Here is a 12,905-nt window from a genome sequence, read left to right as displayed (position 1 = left end):
AGCCCTCATAGGTAACAGGCTGGTATATAGATTTGTTGCCCTTAGGTCAAGCAACCATCCTTTATCCAATCCTCTGTGGCCGGAGCAGTGACAGAGAATCAAGTAAAGAACTCTTTAGAAGGGGTCCGTGGGTTTGGTCTCTCTGAATGCATGGCAACAAAGTAGACAAAAGTGACTGGAAGCAAGCACACTAAAACATTAGCAGTGGGTCTTCCTCTAGATTTATCAGTTATTTTCATTTTCTTCTTTTTTCCTGTAACTTCTAAATCGTCTGCATAGGATATATATGTTTTATTTTTATATCCTAAAAAAATTATTAAAAATCCATGAGAATTTGATGAAATATTCAGTAAATGGGAAAAATTGGTCCTAAAGATACAATTAAGTTTCTTATATCACTCTATATGTTAAAACAAATTTTAGATAAATTATAAAGAGTTAAATACAAATCAATGCTTATAATATAAATGGTGTGTTAAATGTCAGGTGCACATGTATATCCAGCATAATATAGGTTTAAAAATATTCATGTGTATGTATAGAAAAAAAAAACGCTAAAAAGATATATACCAAAATAGTATCAGTTATTATCTTCTAGTGGTGGGATTGTGGCCAATTTTTATTTTCTTTGTTCTTCCCGATATTTTCAACAACGAGCATTTTATAATTTTTGAAGTATTAATATAACTTTAAAATATTAATATGTCATTTAAAAAGTCTGCCACAGCAAAGAGATGTTTTATGAGGGTGATGTGTCATAATGAGAGTGTCAGTTTAAAAAAGGAGTAATGCTTTCCTTTATTTCTGAGTTTTATTATTGTAACGCTTTGGGTTTCCTTTCCTAAATGTGATGATGAAAAACAACAGGCCCCACTAAATGGCCACCCAAGTCTGCACATCTCACTGGATGCTAGAGACTCTAGATTATAGTTAGTTAACAGATTATAATAACAGTGTTGAAACTGTAGATCTCTGAGGATTTATTCACACTCTGGATTTTTAGTACAGGTAGGTAGCCTGATAGGAGTACAGTGAGAGGAAGAATATCTTAGTTTAGGCTGTTATAACAACTTACTGTAGGCTGAGTGGCTTAACCAGCAGACAGTTCTTTCTCACACTTCTGGAGGCTGAGAAGTCTGAGATCAGGGGGCCAGCGTGGCCGGGTTCTGACGAGGGTCCTCTTCCTGGTTTGCAGATGGCTGGCTTCTTGCTGTGTCCCCACATGGTGGAAAACAGAGAGAGGAAGCAAGCTGTCTTTCGTTTTTTCTTATAAGGGCACTAATCTCATTCATGATGGCTTCACCTCCTGACCTAATTACCTCTCAAAGGTCTCACCTCCTTATACCATTATAGTGGGGGTTAGGATTCCAATATATAAATTTGGGCAGGGTGGGGTAGGGACACAAACATTCAGTCCATAGCAGAATTTAAAAAAATAAAATAAAATAAATGCCTACTAGGCTGCAGTGGGCTTATTTATCATCTGTTCCCACAGTGAAAAGGGTGGGTCAGACGTTCACTCAAGTCTGACCCTTCCCTCGTGGTAACACATGTGCCTTTCAACCCAGCCACTTTTTGACTCCTGACTTTCAAAGCATTTTCATTTACTCTTAATACTTCCTTTGATACAAAAGAAAAGTAATCGTTTGAAAGGCAGAACTTGCTCTGTGATCCCTTTTTTGGTGTGTGTTTTAAATGAAGAGGTATTCTTTTCCAAAAACAAGAGACCAAAACATATGTGTTTTGGGTTGAATTGTGTACCTAATTCAACTCCCTGCAAATGTACATATTGGAGTCCTAATCCCAGTACCTCAGTGTGTGACCTTATTTGGAAGTAGGGTCATTACAGATGCATTTAGTTAAGATGAGGTCAGACTTGGGAAGGGTGAACGTTTAATCCAATATAATTGGTGTCCATATACAAAGGAGAAATTTGGACATACACACACACACACACAGAGCAAGGGAGCTTGGGTGATGCAGAAGCCAAGGATGGTCAAAGATTGCCAGCAAAACATGAGAAGCTAGTAGAGAGACCTGGAACAGACTCTCCCTCACAGCCTCAGAAGGAGCCAACCCTGCTGACATTGATCTTGGGCTTTTAGACTCCAAAATTGTGAGACAACGACTTTCAACCATTCAATCCTCAGTACTTTGTTACGGCAACCCTAGCAGGCAAATAAAAATACATATTAAAAATCCAGTGAAAGGCTTCCCTGGTGGCGCAGTGGTTGAGGGTCCGCTTGCCAATGCAGGGGACGCGGGTTCGTGCCCCGGTCTGGGAAGATCCCACATGCCGCGGAGCGGCTGGGCCCGTGAGCCATGGCCGCTGAGCCTGCGCGTCCAGAACCTGTGCTCGGCAACGGGAGAGGCCACAACAGTGAGAGGCCCGCGTACCGCAAAAAAAAAAAAAAAAATCCAGTGAAATTTTTGGTGCCATTTTCTTTCTAAGTTCCCTTCAACATACTCTATTTATATCACTTTAGAGATTTGGCCATAAAATCTATGGATTATTGTTTTTTTTACTAAAAGAAGGAAGAACATCTTTATGCTTCTATAGTTTGGAATAAAAGATGTAACCCATAAAACCTAAATGCATCTAAGTCTGTGTTCGGGGGGAAAGACTCAGTCTGGTCATACTTCTAGAGAGAAGACCCCAAGCATGGGTTAATCACGGCCCTTTTCCACTGCAAGGGTAGAGGAAAGAGTTGTTCAGTGACTGGAAAATCCAGATGTTGGCAGTACTGGTCTCAGTTTATATACTTCTCTAGGAAGCGCTTCTTGGACAAGCTCACTTACCTTACATGGAAGCAAGAAATTGGGAAACAAAGTCTTCTAGGAGCATGGGTGTTCTACCTGAAGGGGGCTAGCATTCTGTGAGGGGGTCCAAAAGCTGTTGTCTAGTAACAGGAAGACAGACCCAAGAACTCTGTCCAACCTAGTAAGAGGTACCCCCGCCTTCAAGCAAGCCATTAGACTTCTCTAGTTGATAACCAGTAGTCAAAACTTCTAAGCAGAACCCATAGGCACAGGGAGATTGCCCCATCCCGGAGTATCCCTGCCTGGGAATGTTGGTGCCATCTGGCCCTGGCTGTAGTTGACAGGAAGCTTAGGTCCAGCGAGCAGCCCATGTCCATGCTCAGCAATATGGAAGCTTTCCAGGAGCACTGGTTCTGGATTCCAGCCGTGAACTACTGCCCAAGAGCTGCAGCCTCTGCCTGCCATTCAGACACATTGGATGTGTCCCCTTAGTATGCCTGCACCACCCACCGTATTTCATCCTGGGTCAAGGACAGGCCCAGAGAGCTAATTGTACTGTGTTTCCAGTGATAGAGCTCCTGGGAACACCTCATTGAGACTTGCTTCTACCCTTTACATCTCTGGTAGTCATAACATCATCCTGGTAACATGTGGACACCCTCACTTAAATGACAGGCTTTATCTTGAATAGACCCAATTTGGATCAGCCTTTGCTACTGCTACGTATGAACTGAAGTTAAATGTGGAATGTGAACAAGTGGAGGTCAACTTGAACTTGATCCTAGTCTCGTACTTCTTTGCTGAGATGGGAATCATTACGTTGGAAATACAGAGAAGAAAGCGTAATCATAGCCAACTACTAGGCTTTGCAGTAAACAATTATCTGCTGATTTTCAACATTTTAAATCAACCTTTAGCTAAATTATGAAAAGACATAACTATGAATACAAAACTTAATACAGGGCTTCCCTGGTGGTGCAGTGGTTGAGAGTCTGCCTGCCAATGCAGGGGACACAGGTTCGAGCCCTGGTCTGGGAAGATCCCACATGCCACGGAGCAGCTAGGCCCGTGAGCCACAACTACTGATCCTGCGTGTCTGGAGCCTGTGCTCAGCAACAAGAGAGGCCGCGACAGTGAAAGGCCCACGTACCGCGATGAAGAGTGGCCCCCGCTTGCTGCAACTAGAGAAAGCCCTCGCACAGAAACGAAGACCCAACACAGCCAAAAATAAATAAATAAGTAAATAATTTTTTTTAAAAAAACCTTAATACAATCAATTTTGACAGTAAAAGTTTCCAATGACAGAGTTTAGGAGGTGGAGATGGCAAGTGAGTATATATCATCTGCTGTTGATGGAACAAGAAATGGGGATTTTTAAATATGATACATGAAGATGGAGGAACTGAAAATAGTGATAGAACTGTTTGTGGGGAGAAAAATGGGGGGAGGTTATTAAGTTAGCTAAATCCTTTTTGATCATAGCAGAAATCTCTATCAAAGATATGTTTAAAACTGGCAAGTCAATAAAAGTGACATTTAGAAATAAAAAGTTCATTGTCAGAATATCAAAAAACATTTAAGAATGGTTGGCTCTCAGGAGAATGAAATTGGGGTCACTGTTACTTTCTATTTTAAGCCCTTCTATATGACTTAATTCTAACTATATGTATTTAGTAGGCTGATTAAAGTGTTAATGAAATGTTTTTAAAGAAATGAGTAAAATCGCAGAAGAAAAGTTGAATATATTTTGATTATATAAACATTTTCAGTTGCTCTAGGTCCAAAACAAATTAAAAAGGAAAACAGGAAGCTATATAAAATATATATTAATAACATGTAATACACTATATATGATATACAGTATATGTAACATGTAACATATATAATATATTGAATATAATATTCATTTATGTTTTATGTTATATATTTAATTTATAATATATAATTCAATATATAATATATAACATATATATTCACATAAATTGATATGGAAAACATTTAGATCCTCAAAAGAGAAATGAAGAAAAGAGGTAAATAGTTCACAAAAGCTAATTAATAAATACAAGAACTAATGTTTAATCTTGCCATGAACCAAGCTCAGCTGTTCACAGTGCTCGCTCTGCAGGATGAGCTCTGCCTCAGTGGAGCTGCTTCCCCCAGAGGAAGCCAGGAAGCAGTTGGAGCCCAAAGGAGAGCAGCCAACTGGTAGGAAGCCCACTGGCCCAGACACAGAGACTTCAGGCACCCAGGTCACACCCCAACCTTGTCCTAAAAAGGGGGACAAAAAACTAGCCTTAGGTGTGCCCAATGTGTGGTCCAGATCAGGCCCCCTAACACGCTTTCATTTTTCTCTGTCCTTGAAATAGCAAGGACTGCCCTATATAAATTACACTTGATTCTGAAGTCCTAGGAATTAGGATCCATGCCTGACCCATCTTGTTTTATAGACTCCAGCACCTCTCAGGATGCCTTGCTCTTAGAAGATATTCAGTGATGTTTTGTATAATGGATGAGAAGTTTATGCTAATATATACAGTACTTAACATATCAGCTGCTAATAGGTCTTGGTACCTATGTATCATTGAAAACTTTAGCTCAACAGAGAGATGTTTGCAAACTACTGAATGATTTGACAAAGATAACCCAATGATCATATGGCCATTAATGGTATTTCATCTCAAAGATATATTCATTTTTCATTTTTCAGTGGCATGGATTCCAGTGATTCCATGAAATACTCTGCATTATTTGAGTCTTGTCCATGGTCAAAAGACTTGCCTATTCGGCCTCCGGAAGACAGAATTTATTCACACCCAGAATCAACAATAGGTGATATTGAGGATCAGGCACTAAAAGGTATGAGTCATTTACATATTGTTCTCATATAAATATTAATATTATAATTATATCTATTTCCCACTGTCTTTCTGTTTCTGGTTTTTTTTAATTAAATGTGTGTTTAAAGTTGAGAATCTCTCCTTTGAGGCAGGCTGGGTTATTTATCCCCCATTGTAATAGATGAGAAACAAAGTTAAAAAAGATCAGAAATGTGCCCAGGGTTGCTTAGCTACTTAGAGTGGACTGCTGCTCTGCCCATCTGGCCACACTGCCTGCAGGGGTGTTCTGGGATGAGGGGCACGTGCTCTCGGAAGGAGGTTTTAGCAACTTGGGCTATATTCAGTGAAGGTGAAGAAACGCAGGGAAGTTTTCATATCACTGACCAGTCTCCTGCCCTGGGGGTCTGGCAGAATCCTGGCGGTTTGGGGTTTGAAGGATCAGGCCAGCCCCTCCTATTCACCTCCTTTTTACACCTTGCTCCCCGACAGACTTGTGAATGCATGTCTCCTGGCACAGACAGCATGGCCATCGCATTTTTGTCTCTGGCAATGTTCATAAAGAACATTGAGTAAAGACCTTAAACAGTGCGGGGAGGCTGAAGGGCTAGAGGTGAAAATGGAAAAGGGAGAGAGTAACCCATTATGGGGCTCTGTGAGCAACTGATAGAGGGGTGAATAAATTGGGCGGAATTCTCTAGGACCTGGAGGCTAAGAGAAGCCACCATTAGTAGCCTGCGGGGGGTGGGGTGGTCTGCCTGAGACCAGAAGAAGACTTGAGGATCCCCTGCTTCCTCAGGTGACCACGGGAGCCAGAAAGAGTACAGACGTGTTAGGTCGCCAGGGACAACAGGACACAGTAGGTGGCATCTCCAGAAGGAAGGTCCCGAATCAGGCACCTTCTAACCATTTCACAGGTGGACGCCCTCTTCAGGTGTAGCTGTATTCAGGACAGCTGACCGAGATAGGGTATTTTCCAGCATTTTACTCATAAGGGAGGACAGAAGCAATAAATTAGAATCTGTTGGCCTGAAATAAACAGACTGCCAGGTATTTCTCCAGCCAAGATGGGTTTATTAGTGATCACTTCGGGGACTACAACCACAGTGAGCCACATGCAAGGCCGCACAGGGCAAAGGAAGGAGAAAGCTTCTTACAGAGAGGGAAAGGGAATTGGGAGAGCTTTAGTAAACCAAGAGTCCATGGCTTTTCATTGACTGAGTCCTTGCCAGGAAAGAAGAGGAGACTTCTTCCTTTGGGGCTCTGCTATGGTCGCAGGGCGTGAGAGGCTCCCCCTTCTGGTCTCCCAGCTCCACTTCATGGAGGTTTCTGTTATTAATTTTTTACAAGTCCCAAGACTCAAGTTCCAGGATATAATCCCAAATTCTCAAGTAGACATACTATGTCATCTCACAGGATGTGTGAAGTGTTCTGGGCACTCTTTTAAAGGCTGTGAGCTGCCACTTCAGAGCCTGAGGGAACCCAGGAGCCCTGGAACAGACATGTCCTCAAAGCTCATCATGGTTCTGGCTTCCCACAGGTCGTGTTCCCAGACCTTTCCCATCTCATTTTCTATCCTCTGCCTGTATCCTTCCTTATAAATGGGATACTTAGAGTTGAAAACTACATTCCAAACATAGTCTGGCCAGAGCAAAGGGGGGCTGTTACCCGTGGGGCAGGGCTGTGGAAAGAACATTGCATTAGGAATCAGAAGACCTGGGTTTTGGTTCCATTTCTACTATTGTCTGGCTGTACAGTGTTGGGCAAATCACTTAATGTCTGAGCCTTAGGAATAATAATATCCATCCCACAATAATATAGTAATATCCTATATTACTGTAATATATATACTGTCATGTAATACATAATATAATAATACAGGACCAGCAAGGTGGGGTATGGTGTAAGTAAGAAGTAAAGTGCTGGATATCTGCTAGGTATTATGATTGTACATTTTTATACACATAAAAGATTGTGGTCGTTTTCTGCTGGGATGGTTTCTGGAGATTTATTTCATGCGAATGGGCCAGGTTTTCCTGTTTCTTTATGTGCATTGTGATCCCGTGTTGAAAATTGGGCATTTGAAAAAGCAGCTACCTCTCCCAGGACGTAGACTGGTTCCGTGCAGGGGACGCCCTTCGCTGACTGCTGGGGCATGTTCTGAGCCCAGGGTCAGTCCAGTGTGAAGGCTCAGGGTCTTTTCAGTCCCTTTCCGGGCGTGCCCTTTCCCTGACCTCTGTGTGTGCTTTTCCCCAGTTCCCCAGTATACACAGATGCTTTTAAATGAATGTATTAATTGCCCTAAGCATCTTTCTCCTGCTTTTTCTTGGGGCCTTAGCTGTTCTGTGATGTTCCTCAAGTAAGAATCTCTTGTCCCAGGCGTCTTTAGGTCTGTGCCTCCTCAGGGTTTTTCAGGAGCCCTGCCCACTGCTTCCTATGGCTTCCTCTAGCCTGAGATCCCAGCTGTGCCACTTCTAGCCATCTGGGCTATGAGTTAGGTGACACAGAGGCCAATCAGGCTGCCCCTAGATGGGCTCTCAGGAGGGAACTGGGAGCCAGGCCTCTCTTCCCCCAAACTGTACTTCAGCCCCTTGGGGGGGGGAGGGGCAAAGGTGAGTAAAAACATGAGATTTCTTACCCTTGCTAATGTGGTTTTTTCATGGTTGGGCGTTCACTTGGTTGCTGTAGATCACTGACTGATTTCCAGAGCTCCTATTAAGTTATTTTAGCTAGTCTCTAGTTTTTTGTTTTTTGGGTTTTTTTTGCGGTACGTGGGCCTCGCACTGTTGTGTCCTCTCCCGTTGCGGAGCACAGGCTCCGGACGCGCAGGCTCAGTGGCCATGACTCACGGTCCTAGCCGCTCCGCGGCATGTGGGATCCTCCCAGCCGGACCAGGGTACGAACCCGTGTCCCCAGCATCGGCAGGCGGACTCTCAACCACTGCGCCACCAGGGAAGCCCTCTAGTTTTTCTTTTAATGTTTCCCTGGGAGAACAGGGGCCTGGAGCTTCCTAACCTGCCATCTTGCCAACATGTTTCTGTGGTGATTTTCTCAGAAATCACATCACACTACTGGCTCTGGGTCAGTTAAACCCTCATTTTTTTTTTTTCATACGAACTGCCAAACCAAGTTTATATCATCCAGTATATGTGCTGTTGATTTTTTTTTTTTTTTTTTTTACATAAATGCAACTTTTATCTTCAATTTTTTTATCCTTTTGGTTTCAGCCCCACATTCCAACTTGATTAGATCATTTGGGGTCTTGATTCATCTTCCATACTTACTACTTTATAGATTTCTATTCAGCCAGCAAACATGCCACCTATGCCTTTGTCATTGTTGCTGTCAACATTGGGACCCAGGACTTGGCTAAGAGAAACATCCTGTGACAAGTCTTTGGACACTGACTTCCAGGGAGAGTCTACCTGCTTTGTGACGCTTACTCACATCTCTCTAGTGCATTCACACAAGAAACTGCGATGCGTGCCTTGCATTATATCAGCTGTATTTTCTAACTCAGCGGTCAGCAAGCTTTCTGTAAAGAACCAGACAGTAAATGCTTTTGGCTTTGTGGACAATATAGACTTTTTTGCAACCACTCAACCCTGCCATTGCAGTGTGAGAACAGCCATAGACAATATGTAAACGAATGGGCATGGGCTGGTTTCCATTAAACTTTATTTACTAAAATGGGCTGCAGACCAGATTTGTCCTATGTGCTATAGGTTGTTGACCCCTGCCTAAGTAAAAGGGAAATTAAGTTAATTTGAAATAATTTTTCTTTGCAAATCCCTTCCAACACTTATCACTCACTACAGTTCTTTCTGAATGCACAAACCATTTCTTTAATAAACTGGAATTTGCTGAGGTTTAAAGTCAGGTGTGCTGGTTTGTAGATCTTTATTTCCATTTTTTAAATGGCAGTATTATTTGCCTCCAGTACTTTTCTCATTGCAATGAATTCTCAAAGACCAGACACTCTAAAATTACTTCTGTCAGTTATTTCAGCACCCTGGGAGGTAGCTTACCTGGGTGTGGACAAGGGAACTGATGTAGAAGGGAGGCCTGCTCTTCTATTGTCTTCTTTCTTCTTCGGGGCCTTTATTTGCTTAAGATGTTTTTGTTACCCTTTCCAGCTTAAAAAAATATCTCCATGATGAAAAAAAGGTAGAAAATAAGGAGGAGCCTTTTCTTTTTTCTTTTTTTTTGGCTGCGCCACATGTGGGGATCTTAGTTCCCCAACCAGGGTTCGAACCCACGCCCCCTGCAGTTGGAAGCGTGGAGTCGTAACCACTGGACCACCAGGGAAGTCCCTTTTATCTTTTTTTGTCCTCTGTTAACAGGATCTCATCTTCTCAAGGAGTATGCCATTCTTGCTCTAAATATACCTTAAAAAGGTCCATTTTGCCTTTAACATTTTGGATTGCATTGGTTTGTTTAATAAGCTGCGTCTTCCCGATCTTATAGGTCACTCCATTTTGCTCACTTGCTGTAGAATCCTCTGCCTTACTCTCTCAATCCCTCCTACACTGATTTCTCCCCACTGAGAATTCGGCTTCCTCTGTGGCCACTATGCTTCCACCTTCAGTCTCATCTTCCAAACTCCTCTTGCTTCCATAGTCCCCAGAGGAACCTAGCTCTGTGGTTCATCCTTGGTGTCTTCCTCCTTGGTTAACAAGCCAGTCTTAAAGGGCATTAGATGAGTTTTCTCTAGGAAGGACTTCAGAGTGTGTGTTTGTGTCTGTGCTAAGTCTACTCACATATGATTGAAAAGGAGTATGTGCAGGGCATTATGACAGAGGGTATGAATGAGCAGGGTAGAAGAGTAGCATAGGAATTGCCTGCTGTAGCAACCTTCTGGTCATTGGGCAAGTCTCCCCAGCCCAAGGTCTGTCCAACCACGGACATGATATATTCTCCACCTCATCCCTTATTTTTCTTGTTTGGGTGTCCTTTATTTCTTATAGTTTGTTATGAATGAATTCTAAAAGTTATTCTGGTTCTTACATCATGCAATGTTTATCTTCTTTGTTTAGTGTACCAAGGGGTTAACTATACATACTGTATCTTTTTTTTCTTAATATTTTACAGCACTACATAAACAGGTATTTCCATGTGGAAAAGGGTCTCTCCAACACAGAAGACACACGATCTCAAGCATCAGTCGCCCAGGTTCCAACACCAAACCCACCCTCCCTCCGATCCCTCAGGGCCGCAAGTAGACCCGTACCTGACATTTGATCTTAACATGGAAAACTTGCTCTGATCATGTCCAGTCCCTTTGTCTCACCTGGCCATGGATCCTGGCTATTCCTCACTCAGCCAACTACCTACAAAAGAATGTTCTATATGCCTTAATTCTCTCAGTTTCTTTTGTGATTCTCTGAATAGTGTCTATCTTTTTTAAAATGTAGCTTATTCTTAGCTTTTATAAATGGAATTTCAGTTTTTCCCACAGCTATGAATGTTCTAGCTGCTTCCTGCTCGGAAATATCAGATGGCAAGATCTCTGCCTTGCTACATGCATAGTGATTGTGGGATAAAGACAATGAAGATTGTGCTCTTAAAATTTCAATGCGTCCATTATTTATAGCATTAGCGTATACTTTACAGGATTGAAATATTTTGTTCTTCTCATTACAAAAAAATTATAGAGTTCCATTTAACTTCTGACCAATGTGATACCTCAGATTCCTTTAGCAATATGAAGGAATAAAGAGTATCAGGTATTTCTTTTATTTCACCCTTTTTTGACTCTGATTATGAAAGGTTTATAAGCAATTTTCATTGATTTTGTGGTTTCACTTCCTGCCGTCTGCAGAAGAAGAATTGAGCAGTTATAGGCAAGGCTGGTATTCGGCTGATTTGTGTGAGCGAGACTATGCTGGTTGTTAAAACACTGAAATGCACCCGTTTGGATGGGTAAATGGTCTTTCCTCTGAATCCTCTGTGCATGGTGATTCATGGGAACAAGAGCCTTCCCATAGTATGGCATTAATTGTTAAATATTTTAAATATCAAAATCCTCTAATGCTTTCCTTTTTAAAAAACATCAAAACTTCCTTTGATAATCCCCTTTCCCGTAACTCAAATTTGGATGTAACACGATTTGCTATTGGCTCCTATCTTCCACCTAGCCCTGTTCTCAACAGGAGCTGGTTAAAGTTCTTTTCTTGGGGCGGGTAGGAGAGGCTGGGAGGGGGAACGTGGAGGAGAGTACAAGACTGAGCCGGAGAAGGGAGGCAATGCTCTCTGGAAAAGTAGGGGTGCGGAGAGTGGGTCGCTGTGCCCCAAGGATTCACCAGCATCATCTAATCTTTTTAAAAGTTATTATAAAATATTTTAGACACAAGGGAAGATATAAAAATAATAGTTTCAATTTCAAACAATATGGAAGAGATGCTTTTAAAAAACAATTTCTCCTCCTAAGCACAGCTAAAAGCATAGAAATGATATATATAAAACAAAGGTAAGATTGAGAGTTAGAAGGAAGAAGGCAGACCACCTGAGGACCCTGGGACCTGAGTAATGACATAATGGTAATTTCCCTGGCTCTCCTTTTGCCTTAGTTATCCTAAACTGGGTGCTGGAGAAGCTAAAACCCCAAAACACTAATGACACAGACAACAAAATTTCCAACAAAGAGCCTGCTCCTTCTAGCTAAAAGACTAGGAAAGGAGCAGACTAGCAACACAGAAACCTTTTAGACAAGGACTGCTTTACTCCAGCTAAATACTGTGAATAAAATTCTGGCCCCATCCTTTTTCTCACCCTTGTTAGCAAAGGCTTCCACACTTTTCTAGCTGTAACAATGTTCCCCTTCTCTTCCCTGATGTGACAATATCAGGGAAATTTTTGTGGAGAGCCAGGATGTTTACCACCACTCAGTGTTAATAAGAACCCCCTCTCAGAGTATCATTGAAGGCTACTTAGGGACCTAGACTGCCATTCCTCACCTGGTAGTAATGACGCACCTTTTCCCCTTCCCATCAGGTGGTGTCAGAGGTCTTGTGGAGGTCCAGCACCTTCACCACTGACCTGTCTCCTTGCAGTGTCAATGGAGGCCATGTGAGGACCTAAACTTCCACATCCACTCAGCATTAATACAGCATCATTCCCACTTTTCCCACCCTAAGTGTCAAGAGAAGCCAAGTGGAGAACTTAGACTTCTACCTCCACCTGGCAGTAATGACTCAGTGCTCTCTCCCCAACTGGCATGGTGTCAGAGTAGGTCAACTAAACAGAAGGTTTAAATAAGATCCAGAGTCTCATACTATCCAAAATGTCTAAGATATAATAATAAAAAAACAC

General features: G+C 42.2%; 1 protein-coding gene across 5 annotated transcripts in view; it reads left to right on the top strand.

The window, feature by feature from the left end:
* The window catches only part of LRGUK (leucine rich repeats and guanylate kinase domain containing), a 119,630-nt gene extending 107,991 nt beyond the window's left edge, over positions 1-11,639 (top strand). For 4 of the 5 annotated variants that reach the window (XM_032644064.1, XM_032644065.1, XM_032644063.1 and 1 more), the window contains 2 exons: positions 5,468-5,616; positions 10,686-11,639. In XM_032644064.1, the coding sequence (XP_032499955.1) occupies positions 5,468-5,616; positions 10,686-10,816 (280 nt within the window). In that variant the 3' untranslated portion in view covers positions 10,817-11,639. Of the gene's footprint in view, positions 1-5,467; positions 5,617-10,685 lie in introns of those variants that run through there. The other variant, XM_032644066.1, reaches the window with a different exon arrangement.
* The last annotated feature ends 1,266 nt before the right edge of the window (positions 11,640-12,905 follow it).

This window comes from Phocoena sinus, chromosome 9 (genome assembly GCF_008692025.1).
Source record: "Phocoena sinus isolate mPhoSin1 chromosome 9, mPhoSin1.pri, whole genome shotgun sequence".
Taxonomy (NCBI): domain Eukaryota; kingdom Metazoa; phylum Chordata; class Mammalia; order Artiodactyla; family Phocoenidae; genus Phocoena; species Phocoena sinus.
Note: the sequence above shows the minus strand (reverse complement) of the source record. Positions and strands in the feature narration are given on the sequence as shown.